The sequence below is a fragment of the Mandrillus leucophaeus genome, unplaced genomic scaffold (assembly GCF_000951045.1).
Source record: "Mandrillus leucophaeus isolate KB7577 unplaced genomic scaffold, Mleu.le_1.0 Scaffold3, whole genome shotgun sequence".
In the NCBI taxonomy this organism is placed as follows: Eukaryota; Metazoa; Chordata; class Mammalia; order Primates; family Cercopithecidae; genus Mandrillus; species Mandrillus leucophaeus.
In genome coordinates this window covers 2,104,288-2,118,733 of record NW_012103142.1, presented here as the reverse complement: position 1 = coordinate 2,118,733, position 14,446 = coordinate 2,104,288, and the positions used below count along the sequence as shown (strand labels likewise).

At 44.4% G+C, this 14,446-nt stretch overlaps 2 protein-coding genes across 4 annotated transcripts in view; both read left to right on the top strand.

Moving 5' to 3' along the window:
* Positions 1-552: 552 nt before the first annotated feature.
* On the top strand, positions 553-7,722 carry LOC105544392. Its single transcript, XM_011986884.1, has 4 exons — positions 553-629; positions 6,366-6,578; positions 6,658-7,172; positions 7,694-7,722. Coding segments are annotated over exons 1-4 (807 nt in total). The 3' UTR covers positions 7,696-7,722.
* The window catches only part of LOC105544203 (T-complex protein 11 homolog), a 22,855-nt gene continuing 14,918 nt past the window's right edge, over positions 6,510-14,446 (top strand). Inside the window, exons 1-3 of one of the 3 annotated variants that reach the window (XM_011986544.1) lie at positions 6,613-6,713; positions 7,035-7,104; positions 11,111-11,222. In XM_011986544.1, the coding sequence (XP_011841934.1) occupies positions 11,176-11,222 (47 nt within the window). In that variant the 5' untranslated portion in view covers positions 6,613-6,713; positions 7,035-7,104; positions 11,111-11,175. Of the gene's footprint in view, positions 6,714-7,034; positions 7,105-11,110; positions 11,223-14,446 lie in introns of all 3 variants that reach the window. The other 2 variants (XM_011986545.1, XM_011986543.1) reach the window with 2 other exon arrangements.

The window sequence follows — 14,446 nt, the reverse complement described above, 5'->3', positions numbered from 1 at the left end:
CAAAGTCAGAAAAATAAAAGAAAATGCACAAGCCATCGTCTAAAGTGGACCCTGGTTTAAGAAAATCTCAGATTTGGAAAACAAATTGGAGACCTTATGAAAGATTGCATCCCTTAACAAAAGAGTTTACTCAAAAGTTCTTTCAGAAGAGAGCCCCCTGGTGCATTTAATGATATTATTGGATTAAAAAAATCATCTGGACCATTGAAGGGCACTGCACTGTAAATATATGAATACATTGTATTGTGTTGTAAGAGTGGGAATAAAAGAGTCAGGATTCTTTGACAAATGGAGCATTTTGGCCCGAAGTAACACAAAGAGAGAGCAAGATGAGTTTTCTTGGCCTAAAATCCTGGCGGCTTTCTGGAAAGGCTTTGGGAGTTTATGTGATTTATTTAAGACCAGCTAAGCCCAAGGCCTGTGATATATCCATTTTGAGAAAGGGCCTGTGCCAAATTTAGGGTCAAAGTTCTAACGCTGCTCATGCTAACCCCCATCACCTGCCCATTTAATCATAAAGGTTCTGAGACGTGAGCTCAACTCTGTCCCGCAATGGCAGAAAAATATATCTGTTGCCAGAAAGTGGATTCTCCAGTGATGAAGAATGATCCTTATTTATGTCTGCATAGGTACATTCTGGGGCCCATAAAGGTTTAATTGTCTCTCTAACTAGTTTTTTAAAAAACCCACAAAGAGGCTGCCAGCTTTCCCCAGAGTTTAAAACCAACTGAATGCGGTTCTGTGGAAACTGCTTTAAGTGTGTAACTCGCGCCGTGTCCTGGGGCACAAGGCGTGATTGTTTTGGGGACTCAAAAGATGCAGCTCTTAGGAGGACTTTTAAAGTCAGTTTTTGTGGCTTTCGGCTGCTGCTGACCCTGGATTGCTCTGCAGAGAGAGAGAGAAACTCTTTCATCTAGGAGCCAGGCTCTAAGTTACTCCCATGGTGCCACTGCCCCCTGCTGCCACCTTCTGATTGGGGGTGGGAGGCACTCCAGTGTCACGGGGCCTCAAAAGTCTTTTTCTCTCAGACATTGTCTTTGCTGGTTTAAAAGGCTCTCTCAGGAAGCTAAGGACAGAGGAGACACAGAAAGAGAGAAAACATGTCTATATGTTTATGAGACAAAAAGAGAAAGACGGACTCTGGTAACCAAGACTGCATCCAGAGAGAGACACTTTGCTTGACCTCTTGGGTGTGTGAGGGGAGCAGTGGCCCATTCTGTCACTCCCCTTACAATGCAGTCTCCCCTGTTCATTCATTCCATAATTATTGATTGGACGCCTACTATGTCCCAGGCACAGCAGTTAATAAAATGCACACAGTCCCTGCTCCCAGAAAGCTTAGTCTCATGGGAGAATCACATCTCAATAAATGTTAAGTATGCCAACAAACACGTGATTACAAAATGTGATGAGTGCTATGGAGAAAACATGTAGGGTGTTGAGAGAAGCTAATGGAGGGCCATGGAAGGTCCTCTGAAGAAGTTAGGCCTTGTAAGCTAGTTCTGAAGGATGAGAGTCAGGGAGGCAAAAGGGGCTTTTAGAGCAGGGAGAAGCATGCTAGGTAGAAGGAACAGCATATGCAAAGACCCTGAGGTCGGAACAGCAGAGCCTGTGAGGTGTTGATAACGGAGTGAGCTGTGGCTAGAAAAGGAGGCAGTAAACATTGCTCCCAGAATCTTCTTTGTCTTCCGCTTTGAGGCTCCTCCCTTAAAGATTTGTAATGGTTTCCCCATCCATCACACTTCACATTCAGCTTCAAAGGACCACCTCCAGACTGCCCCCAGATCCTCTCAACCCTTCTCCTACTCTTGGGTTCTGTGGAGAAAACACATTTGTCAAAAAACTAAAGCAAATAGTTTGGACGTGCGGTTCTGTACCATAAGGGAGGCTATAATGAAGTCAGTCCCAGTTTACATGACTCCAAATGGTTCCATTTAAATGTCCCACCCTGTATTTATGTGTCCCTACCACTTTAGTTGACTGTTTATCTTCCAGTATACTCGACTGTACTTGCATCTTGGCCTTTATTTAACTTCATCCCTTACTTTCTCCATTCCATGCCCTATCATTTACATTTTTCTTTAGGAAATGTAAATATTTATTTACAGTATTAGCTTTTACTCTTGCATACCTCTATACATTACAGAGTAAACAGATGGTGATATGGGTTCTAGTCCTGAATTTTCCATAAACTGGTGGTGACCTTAGCCAAGTCATTTAACCTCACTGAGCCTAAAATATTTCTTTGTAAAGTGAGGGGTTTTTCATTTTTGTTTTGTTTTAGTTAGCAGATTTGTATCCAGGATTCCTCTTAAATTCTGTGATTCTGTACCTCTTACAGCCACCTCCAAGTATTTCGCTTGTATCTTCATCTTTATACACTCCTCTTTCAGAATGTCTTTGTGGATAGGACTGACTTCCTACATAATGTGCTTTTGAGGGATAGTGTACACAGAATAGTATTTAATAATAAGAATAGATCACACTACTGGGCTTGAGTTAAAGCTCTCATATGTGAGAACATGGTTAAGGAACAGGAAAATTCTAGTTGCAGGCCTGAAATTACCATGAGCTGCTTCTCAAACTGGGTTGTAGGCACCCATAGGGATATACAGAGATGTACCAACAAGTACAGGAAGCCCTTCTTCTGGAACAAGAATTCTACTCAAAGATTTGAGGGAGGGGCCAGGTGCAGTGGCTCATGCCTGTAATTCCAGCACTTTGGGAGGCCCAGGTGGGCAGATTGCTTGAGCTCAGGAGTTTGAGACCAGCCTAGCCAACATGATGAAACCCTGTCTCAACAAAAAATGCAAAAATTAACTGGGTGTGGTGGCACACACCTGTAGTCCCGGCTACTTGGAGGACTGAGGCAGGAGGACTGCTTGAACCCAGGAGGTCGAGGCTGCAGTGAGCTGAGATTGTGCCACTGTACTCCAGCCTGGGGGACAAAGTGAGCCCCTATCTCAAAAAAAAAAAAAAAAAATTGAGGGAAATAGACTTTAGTATTAAAACAGATGGGTATATTATGAATAGAAGAGAAAGTCATACAACATCTTGGTAGAAAGAGGGAACCCTGGGCTGGACAGCTTTGGTCATACTTCAGTGTAAGAGGAAACAGGGCTTTTCTTCTGTTCCTGGGTTGCTTGGAAATACTTGCATTATGGGTCATTTGAGGTATGTGCACTTTAATAGGGCAAAGGTGTGAAGTTATCCAGGATGGGCATTCCTGCTAAATAATGGACATACGTAGAAACTTCAGTTTCACCCATTAGAAGAGTTTAAAGAGGGTCCTGAGGTTGAGGGAGAGCCAGGCCTAACATAAGCCAAAGACCAAATGAATTAGAGAATCTTTTTTTAAATTTATTTTTAGTTTTTAATTTTTATTTTATTTTATTTTTTTTACAGGGTCTTGCTGTGTTGTTGAAGCTAGTCTCAAACTCCTGGCCTCAAACTCTTGGCCTCAAGTGATCCCCACCTGCCTTCCCTTCCAGGAGCGTTTTTTTTGTTTTGTTTTGTTTTTTTTAGATGGAATCTCCTTCAGCTGCCCAGGCTGGAGCTCACTGAAACATCCACCTCCTGGGTTTAAGCGATTCTTCTGCCTCAGTCTCCTGAGTAGCTTGGATTACAGGTGCCCACCACCATGCCCAGCTAATTCTTGTCTTTTAATAGAGATGGAGTTTCACCATGTTGGCCAGGCTGGTCTTGAGCTCCTGACCTCAGGTGATCTGCCCACCTCAGCCTCCTAAAGTGCTAGGATTACAGGCGTGAGCCACCGAGCCTGGCCAAGTTACAGAATCTTACTGAGGACCCTGGCTAAAGGCTAGGCTTGAACTGACCCAAACACCAGCAAGATCTTTCACCCTTTCTCAGTCCTCAGGTAGCACTGAGGTACTTACTGAAGTACTTACAAGCCCCAGCCCTGGTACTTCCCATGCCATTATATGTTATATTTTATTGTGTACATATAGATACCAGAGTCAAGGAGGTGGTGTGAATTAAGAGAAAGTATCTAATCAAGAGGCAAGACCTTGCTTACTGTGTGACTTTTGGTTACTCTCTGAAATCTCTTTGATCCCCAACTTGTTCACCTTTCAAACAGTACAATATGACACCTGCCTTGCCTACTGAATGGTATCGTGTGCAGAGCATATAGATCTGCGATGTAAAAGCATTCTGTAAATCATTACACAGAAATCAGTTATTAACTAAGACCCCAAAGGGAAGAAGTGCATATCTCTTACTTCATCTTTCTACTCCCCTCAACCTCTAACTTCTGCTTGGTTGGTTCTGATGACTGTTAACGATAAAGATCATGAAATGCTGTACCTGGGCTGACCCTGGGAAAACTAATTTTGTCTTTCTCTGCTACCTCCTCTCCCTCCTCTTCTGGCTTCAGTCCCCTCCCCCACACACACTACCATGTGCTCCTGGACTGCTATTTCTTCCCACTGACCCTCCCAGACAATTTGGATATTAAGAGAATACTTAAACAGACAATTTAACATATATGAAAGAATTGTTAGAGGAATTTCAGACATCAGTAGGCAGTTTTACAGCAATGCAATTTTTGTGGGGGAAACGAACTGGTATTATTCTGGAAACTTTCTCCCAGAAATAAAAATGCCAGATGGAATTCCCAATTTGCATTTTTAAAGAGAAATCAGTAACCCAGCCTAAATATCTCCCTATGTAATAAGGAAGCATCATATTTCATTGAACTCTTTGCTGAAGTCACTATGCAACTTCCTCCCACTTCTGGTGAGTTTAGGGTGAAGGCTGGCCTGCTTCACAGTTGGCATCCCTGAGGGAAACAGCAGGAGAGAGCAAGGAGGAAGGGGTGGGTTTGGTAGGGATGAGTCTGAGATGCTCTGGATAAACAGTAACTTGGCTAGGCCACTCCCCCAGTATCTGCCTGGGCCTCAAGGTGGAATAGACTTTTTTAAAGCACAAATGCTCTTGGGCGTCTTTATAATTTACCCCTCCAAACCCAAGAGTTGTGCAAGAAACATCCACACATCCACACTCCACACTAACAAGGCAAAGGTTGTCTTTTTTTGTTTTTGTTTTTGAGATGGAGTTTCACTCTTGTTGCCCAGTCTGGAGTGCAATGGCATGATTTCGGCTCATTGCAACCTCTGTCTCCCGGGTTCAAGAGATTCTCCTGCCCCAGTCTCCTGAGTAGCTGGGATTACAGGCATGAGCCACCACACCCAGCTAATTTTGTATTTTTAGTAGAGACGGGGTTTCTCCATGTTGGTCAGGCTGGTCTCGAACTGCTGACCTCAGGTGATCCACCCGCCTTGGCCTCCCAATGCCCTGGGATTACAGGCGTGAGCCACCGCGCCTGGCCTTGTTTTGTTTTTTTGAGATGGAGTCTCACTCTGTTGCCCAGGCTGGAGCACAGTGGTGCAATTTCGGCTCACTGCAACCACTGCCTCCCAGATTCAAGCGATTCTCCTGCTTCGGCCTCCCGCATCGCTGGGATTACAGGCGTCTGCAACCATACCCAGCTAATTTTTTGTCGTTTTTAGTAGACATGGGGTTTCACCATGTTGGCCAGGCTGGTCTCGAACTCCTTGACCTCAGGTGATTCACCTGTCTCAGCCTCCCAAAGTGCTAGGATTACAAGTGTGAGCCACTGCACCCGGCCAAGGCAAAGTTAAGGATAACTCATTCAAGGCAGAGTTTCTTTCTTTTCTTTTCTTTTTTTCTTTTTCGGAGACAGAGTCTCGCTCTGTTGCCCAGGCTGGAGTGCAGTGGCGCGATCTCACTCACTGCAACCTCTGCCTCCCGGGTTCAAGCAATTCCCTGCCTCAGCCTCCCGAATAGCTGGGAATACTGGCGCCCGCCACCACGGCCGGCTAATTTTTGTATTTTCAGTAGAGTCGGGGTTTCACCATGTTGGCCAGGCTGGATTCGAACTCCTCACAGGAGATCCGCTCGACTCAGGTGTCAGCCACCGCACCTGGATTCTTACCGTAATACTTTCATCTTTTTTGTTTTGTTTTGTTACTGTACACTTTTATGGTAAGAAGTCAAGCGTAATAAAGAGGGACGGGAGCAGGTGAAGTGGATATGCTTCCTTTCCATTTTCTCAGGCAGGGGCACTCCAGGTCTTCACATCACTGCAAGGGCGACAGAGTAGATTCAGAGTCAAGAAAGGCAAGGGCTGGAGCCCAGCAGGCGGAGGGCGGCCACGGGCGGAGACCCCAGTGAGCAGAGCCTGGCCCCAGCGCTGGCGGCTCCTCCGCTTCTCCCACATGGGAGGAAAGAGTGCGGCCCCTGCGCCCCTGTGGCGGTGGCGGAGGACACGCTGTGAAAACAACCCTCCTGGGTGTGGCTCCGCTTCTCGGCTGTCTGAACAGCCTGAAGAAAAGCCCCACGCATGCTCTCGCCTCGTCTCAGCAGTTCCAGGCCATCTTTCTCGAGGGGCGGGAGCTGACCGGCAGGAACCGGCCCCAGCGACCAGCTCGAGGCCTGGTTGGCTTCCAGCTCAGGAAGGACGCACCAGCCTGCCGCTTCCGGCCCTGGCGGGCCGCACGTGCCCGGCCCCGTTGCCCCGACGACCGCGGCGGTTTGTTCTTAAACCCTGGCCTCTCGCACCGCGCGCCGCCCCAACCCGCCGCTCCGCCGCGGTGGTACGGTCCGGGCCGCTAGGCCGCGAGGCCCCCGGAGCGGACGCCAGTGGGCTTCCCGCGGCGGGGGAGGAGGAGGTGAGCAGGAGGTGACGGCCTGGGAGCCGGAGGCTGGTCTGGGCCGGCGTTTCGGGCGAGGGGGGCACCTCGCCGCGGCGGAAGAGGCCTTCCCACGCGGCCCGCCCTGCCAGGCTTCGGTGGCCTTAGTTTCCTCGTTGCCGCCCAGGGCTCCACTTCTGTCTCACTTCCGCTTCTCCACGCTCCTTTTCCCCTGTCTGCCGCTCAGCACCCCCAGGACCCTCAGGCCGCTACCCTCTTACCGCCGCCCCCAGGGACCCCCTTGGCAGTTGGGGAGGCCCCTTCCCCAGCGCCAACAACACGCCTTTCTCCCTCACCCAGATACCATCAGCAAAATGCCAGACGTCGAGAAGAGTGTGCCCCCGAAGGACCTTGGCGACTCAGAGGGCAGGTCCTGTAAGCCCGAAACCTCAGGACCCCCCCATGAAGACAAGAGCGGCCCCGAGGACCCCCCTCCCTGTAGGTACAGCTCGGCGGTCCCTGTGGCCTTCTAGGGGGGTGTTTAGTGTGGGGGGTCCGCAGACCCCCCATCCCCCAAGTTTTCTCTCTTCACCGTCCCTCTCTTGTTTGTCCTCCTCCGTTTCTCCCCCACCCGCCTTTACTTACAGGCCCGAGGGCAGAGGTCTTCAAAGAGTTTTTGGTCTCAGAGAAAGAAGTGACCCAAGCGTGATTACTTGAATCTGACAAGATTTGAGACTGAGTCGGTTCAAAGCTCTCCTTTGTATTGTATTTTGAATATGTAGGGGGAATTGGCAGATAGATCTGGGGTTGATTTTAAAGAACCCAAATGATCCCAGACGAGAATTGGGGTTTCTCAGCGCTTTGCTGACTCAAGAAGTAGTAGTGTCCTGGGCCCAGTCTCTAGCTCGGTTCTGTAGTGGATGTTCTTTCGTGTTCTTATTGGGGCACAAGGTCTTCTCCGCGCTTTTTGGTGGGTCCAGTCTCAGTGGGACTCATGCTGTATTTCTCTTAATCTCCAGAGAACGTAACTAGTCATCAAACTGAAGAGCTGTCTGCGTGCAACAACTCGAGAGAAAATTCTTGACTATTGAAATGCGAAAAATTAGATTGAGGCTTTGAGGCTGAATTAGTTTCTCTTGTGGCCACATGGGGTCGCTGCTGGTTAACAGAATGGCACCAGAAGGCTTACTGGGGCCATTTTCAACAGCCATAGAACCTGATGTAGGATGAAAAGTCCATTTTTTTTGTACATACAATTTAAGTTTTTTAGGTGTCTATTTAAATGAGTCCATATATAAAACAACTCTCAGTAAAATGAAAAATTCCTTTTTTAAAAAATTTGAAATTTTGTATATTAGGTTGACTTGGTTGTTATATTACTTGAAAATGTCTTTGTCCTTGGGATGTGGATTTTAAAAATCTATTTCGGTTAAATTTTATCTCTGATTTCTCTTTGAGCTCTCTTCATTCCTGAATTTTAGTGCTGTTTTGGAATTGCTTAGTGTTATGTAACTTTTGAGCAACAGAACAGTCTTATCAAGGCAGGCTATGCACTTTGATCTGTTGTAGTTGGAAAGTGTTTCTGTGTCTATTTCCCGCCGTCCCTCAATAAGCTGCTGTAGCTCCATCCCCTTCTGAAGATTTTCTCTTAGCTCTCATTTAGCATTCGTGAATTAGCAGTGAGTCTATTTACATATTTGATTGTGTTTTGCTATTTTGGCTGGAACTAAAGACTTCAGAGAGGCTGCAGAAATAAAGGGTCCACTTAAATCAAGCATCCACTTAAGGTCCAGTTCACCTTCATGTTTACCTAAGCAGGGACTCAGTGGATTTTTGCTAATGGTCTACAATCCCCTTAACTTTTTATTTTTAAATATCCTAAGTCTGCTGAAAAGTGAAAAATAATACAGTGAATGCCCACATTGTTAATATTCTGCCATATTGCTTTTTCTCTCTCCCTGTATTTCCCCCTCCTGCCTTGTAAAATTACAACGTCATGACTTCTTTTAATTTTTGTTGTTGGTGGTGGTCTTTTTTGTTGGTTTTTTGAGACAGAGTCTCTGTCACCCAGGCTGGAGGGCAGTGATGCGATCTCGGCTCACTGCAACCCTTCTGGGTTCAAGTGATTCTCCTGCTTCAGCCTCCTGAGTAGCTGGGATTACAAGCATGTACCAGTATGCCCAGTTAATTTTTGTATTTTTAGAAGAGACAAGGTTTCACCATGTCAGCCAGGCTGGTCTCGAACTCCTGACCTCAGGTGATACACCTGCCTCAGCCTCCCGAAGTGCTGGGATTATAGCCAAGAGCCACAGCACCTGGCCTTGACTTCTTTTAATTTTAAAATTTTTGTGGGTACATAGTAGGTGTGTCTATTTATCAGGTACATGGGATATTTTGATACAGGCATACAATGTGTAATAATCACATCAGGGTAAATGTGGTATACATCATCTCAAGGATTTATCCTTTGTGTTACAAACAATCCAATTATACTCTTTTAAGTATTTTAAAATGTGCAACTAAATTATTGTTGACTATTGTCATTCTGTTCTTTCAAATACTAGATCTTCTTCATTCTATTTTTTGTACCCATTAACCCTCCGTGCTTCCCTGCAACCCCCCAACCCCCCACCCAACTACCCTTCCCAGCCTCTGGTTTTCTGTCATTCTATTCTCTATCTACATGAGTTCAACTGTTTTAATTTTTAGCTCCCACAAATAAGTGAGAACATGTGAAGTTTGTCTTTCTGTGCCTGGCTTAATTCGCTTAACATAATGACCTCCCATTCCATCTGCGTTGTTACAGATAACAGGATCTTGTGTTGATTTTTTGTTTTTGGCTGAATAGCACTCCATTGTGTATATCTACCATTTGTCTGTTGATGGACACAGGTTGCTTCCAAATCTTGGCTATCATGAATAGTGCTGAAATAAACATGGGAGTGCAGATATCTCTTTGATAGATTGATTTCCTTTCTTTGGGGTATATACTCAGCAGTGGGATTGCTGGATCATATGGTCGCTCTATTTTTAGGTTTTTGAGGAACTAAACCAAACTATTCTCCATAGTGGTTGTACTGATTTACATTCCCACCAACAGTGTACAGGGGTTCCCTTTCCTCCATGTCCTCAGCAGCATTTGTTATTGCCTGCATTTTGGATAAAAGCCATTTTAACTGGGGTGAGATAGAAAGTCATGACTTTACCTCTAAATATTTCATCATGTATCTAAGAACAGGGGCATTCTCCTATGTAACTTTTCTACAGTAACCTTATTTTTCCTTTTTACATTTTTAAATCTTTTTACTATAGAAAAATTACACATTTATATATTAGTAACACATAAATTACACATTTATGTATTACACAGTAATATAATGAGACCCATTTATCCATCATCCAGCTTCAACAATGATCAACTTGTGGCCAATCTTTGTTCATCTACATCTCCTCTACATGTTGGAGCCAAATAATTTTCTGTGAAAAATCATGATGCTTCATCAAAAGAGAGTGATAAAATATGATGTATTGTATACAGCTTCATTTTACCAACCAAGTAATCATTGTAACTACCATATATACCTATTATGTGTGAATGCTATCAGCTGTACTATAGTTCTGCACTAAAAACTTAGAACAGTGGTTGCCAAATGCCCATGCTGGTCTGCTACAAAATTCTTAGCACTATTTAGTGAAATTAAATCATAAAGATATTGTAATGAGTTTTCCTAAAGTTAATTCGATTTAAAGGACTGCTTTTTATTTTGATAATATTTCCTTTCTGGTTTTTTTTGGAGGTTAAGCTATCTTTTCTTTGATGAAATTATGATTTTGGTGGTGGTAGAGGGATTTTTATTTGCTTGTTTCACTGTCCATACTAGACAAAACAAAAAGTTGGCAAGTTGTTTTCAGTTGCTTAAAATATTTTCGGAAATTTTATTAGTCTGTGAAATCCTAAAATCTGAGAACTACCGCTTTAGAAGACCAAATGACTTTGGCACTATTCAGTAACATCTGAGTATTATCTGTAGGGAGAGTTTAGCTTTCATCATGTGTAGCATCAGAGGCAGGAACAGGAACGTGGAACCTTAATACTTACATAAATGTTTATTTTTGCAAATTTCAAATTATTGTTTCTTTGCTGCTATAAATACGATTTCACTTTTTAAGAGAAAAGTTTTTCATCTGTTTCACTTCCTCCTTTTTTAATGAACTAGCTATTTGTCCTCCCTTCTGCCAGTGTGAGACTACTATTCTGAAAGTTTCTAGCGCTGGCGTGGGGCATACAGTGCAGAAAACATAAATCACTAGAATAATTGGGTGAGTCTGTGTAAGACCAGTTTGATTAATCTAAATTTGGGGCCTACTAGATTGAGTGAATCTCTGACTAAAAGAGAAATTCACACTTGCATGGGCTCATTGTTGTCCACCATCAGTTCTTTCTGTCACAGGTCTGACAGAAACCGTTAATGAAGTTTCCAAGCTGAGCAACAAGATTGGGATGAATTGTGATTACTACATGGAAGAGAAGGTTTTACGTCCAAGCAGGTATAGACTCTTCTTCTTTCTTCATGTTGCTCATCCTGGCTTAGGTACTTAGCACTAATGGCTTCAGATCAGACTTGAAGCATTTTTATTTAATGGTACAATCAGTATTTAAACTTGAGAGGTCTCAACAACTTAAACAGAAGAGTACTAAGTTGTAATTATTGGTACCAAAGAAAGTCAAGAAGCAAATGTTACTTAGCCAACAAATAAACCAAAGCAACACTTGTTGGAATAAATAGGGTGGATTTCAGATCTCTGACAAACTTGGAGGAAGCAGCCTGTAGTACTTAATCTGTTGCTGCATAACAAATTACCCCAAAATTTAGCAGCTTAAAATAATATTTCATTTTTCCGTTTTGGGTGGTTTTTTTTTTTTGGAGGCAGAGTCTCGCTCTGTTACCTATGCAGGTATGCGGTGGTGTGGTCATGGCTCACTGCAGGCTCCACCTCCTGTGCTCAAGTGATCCTCCTACCTCATTTTCTGATTTTTTTTTTTTTTTTTAGAGATGGGGTCTCACTGTGTTGCCCAGGGTTATCTTGAACTCCTAGGCTCAAGCAGTCCTCCCGCCTCAGTTTCCCAAAGTGCTGGAATTACAGGCATGAGCCATTGTGCCCAGCACAATAATACTCATGATGTCATAGTTTCTGTGGATGAGAGCTATGGGCATGGTTTAACTGTATACCTCGGGCTTATAGTCTCTCATGGGTTGTAGTCAGTCTGCTGACTCTTGGCCAGAGGCTCCCTCAATTTCTTGCCACATGGGCTTTTCTATAGGGCAGCTCTAAACATGGCAGCTGGCTTTCCTCCAAGGGAGAGAACAAGAGTGTGTGTGAGAGATGGTGCCCATGACAGAAGCCAGTCTTTGTTACCTAATCTCAGAAGTGACATCCCATTGCTTCTGCTACATTCTTTTTTTTTTGAGTTGGAGTTTTGCTCTTGTTGCCCAGGCTGGGGTGCAATGGCGTGATCTCCGCTCACTGCAACCTCCGCCTCCCGGGTTCAAACAATTATCCTGCCTCAGCCTCCTAAGTAGCTGGGATTACAGGCATGTGCCACCACGCCCGGCTAATTTTGTACTTTTAGTAGAGGTGGGGTTTCTCCATGTTGGTCAGTCTGGTCTCGAACACCCAAGCTCAGGTGATCCGCCTGGGCCTCCCAAAGTGCTGGGATTACAGGCGTGAGCCGCCTTCTGCTACATTCCATTTGCTGTAAATGAGTCATTAGATCCTGCCCACCCTCAGGGAGAGGCTTCCACAAAGATGTGAATGCAGTTGGCCCTTATATCTGTGGGCTCTGCATCCCGTGGATTCAACCAACTGCATATAGAAAAAATTAGAAAAATGAAATAAATAACACAATAAAAATAATACAAAATAATACAAAATTAAAAACTACTATCGTATAACAACCACTTACGTTGAATTAGATATTTAAGTAATCTAGAGATGATTTAAAGTTTATGGGGCCAGACGCAGTGGCTCACGCCTGTAATCCCAGCACTTTGGGAGGCAAAGGCAGGTGGATCACGAGGTCAAGAGATCGAGACCATCCTGGCCAACATGGTGAAACCCTGTCTCTAGTAAGAATACAAAAATTAGCCGGGCGTGGTGGTGCGAGCCTCTAGTCCCAGCTACTCGGGAGGCTGAGGCAGGAGATTGAACCCAGGAGGCAGAGGTTGCAGTGAGCCAAGATCGCGCCACTGCACTCCAGCCTAGCGACAGAGCCAGACTTCGTCTCAAAACAAAACAAAACAAAACAAACAAACAAAAAAGCTTATGCATGGATGTGCATAGGTTATATGCAATACTATGCCATTTTGTATCAGGGACTTGAGCATCCGTGAATTTCCGAGGGGGATCTCGGAACCAATCCCTCTTGGATACCAAGGGATGACTGTATCAGGAAGCAGAGATCTTTGGGGCCATCTTGTCAGCTGCCTACCATATAGCTCCTATCAACTACCCTTTTAAGTGGCTTCATACTAAACAGGCACAGATAAAGATTTTCTGTTAGTGGTGTTTTGACTCGGGATTTTTTTTCCCCCAGCTTCATAACTCAGCTTATTTATCAAAATCTGAACTCTGTTGATAAAGAATGCTTCCACACCCACACCAGGCTTTATTTTTATTATTCTTAGTTATATTGACATTGTGGTAAAGAAGAACCATTCAGTAAGTATGAATTGAATTGGCTCTGCTGGTTTATTGACAATTAAGTGGGTAAATTTTAGTGTCAGATTTTTTTTTTTCTGAGACAGAATCTTGCTCTGTTGCCAAGTTGGAGTATGCAGTGGCGTGATCTCGGCTTACTGCAACCTCGGCCTCCTGGGTTCAAGCAATTGTCTTGCCTCAGCTTCCCGAGTAGCTGGGACTACAGGCGCGCGCCACCATGCCCAATTAATTTTTGTATTTTTAGTAGAGGCGGGGTTTCACCATGTTAGCCAGGATAGTCTCAATCTCTTAACCTCATGATCCACCGCCTTGGCCTCCCAAAGTGCTGGGATTACAGGCGTGAGCCACCACACCCGGCCCAAATTTTATATTTTTAAGCAATTCTTGGTCAGGCACAGTGGCTCATGCCTGTAATCCCAGCACTTTGGGAGGCTGAGGTGGGAGGATCACTTGAAGTCAAGAGTTCAAGACTAACCTGGGCAACATAGTAAGACCTCGTCTCTACAAAAAAAAAGAAAGAAATATTTTTAAATTAGCAAGTTGTGATGGTGCATGGCTGTAGTCCTAGCTATGCAGGAGACTGGGGTGGGATGATTACTTGAGCCTGGGAGGTCAAGGCTACAGTAAGCTGTGCTAGTGCTACTGTACTCTAGCCCAGGTAACAGAGCAAGACTCTGTCTCTAAAAAAACAAATTGTAAATATTGTATCACAGATGAGGCTGAGAAAAGAAAACACAATTAAAAAATAAAATTGTTCTAATTTTCCACCAAAAGACAAATAAATAATGACAACTTGTGATTCATTTACATCCTTAAATGCTTTTGTCAGAGGGCCACTGCAGGGTATCTGTTACTGAAGGGCCTTTCTCCATCACATGTTGCTCCTCTGGTCTTCATGCTCCTTTGATTTGTTCTTGAATGATGTTAGCAAGTTTCCATGCCAGGCACAACTCTGGGAACAGGTATTTACCAAACTCGGGTCTCTCAGCTTCTCTCTCACTGTTTAGATATGTTTATTGCTCACAGGGGAGGAGAGAAAACTGAAACTGGGA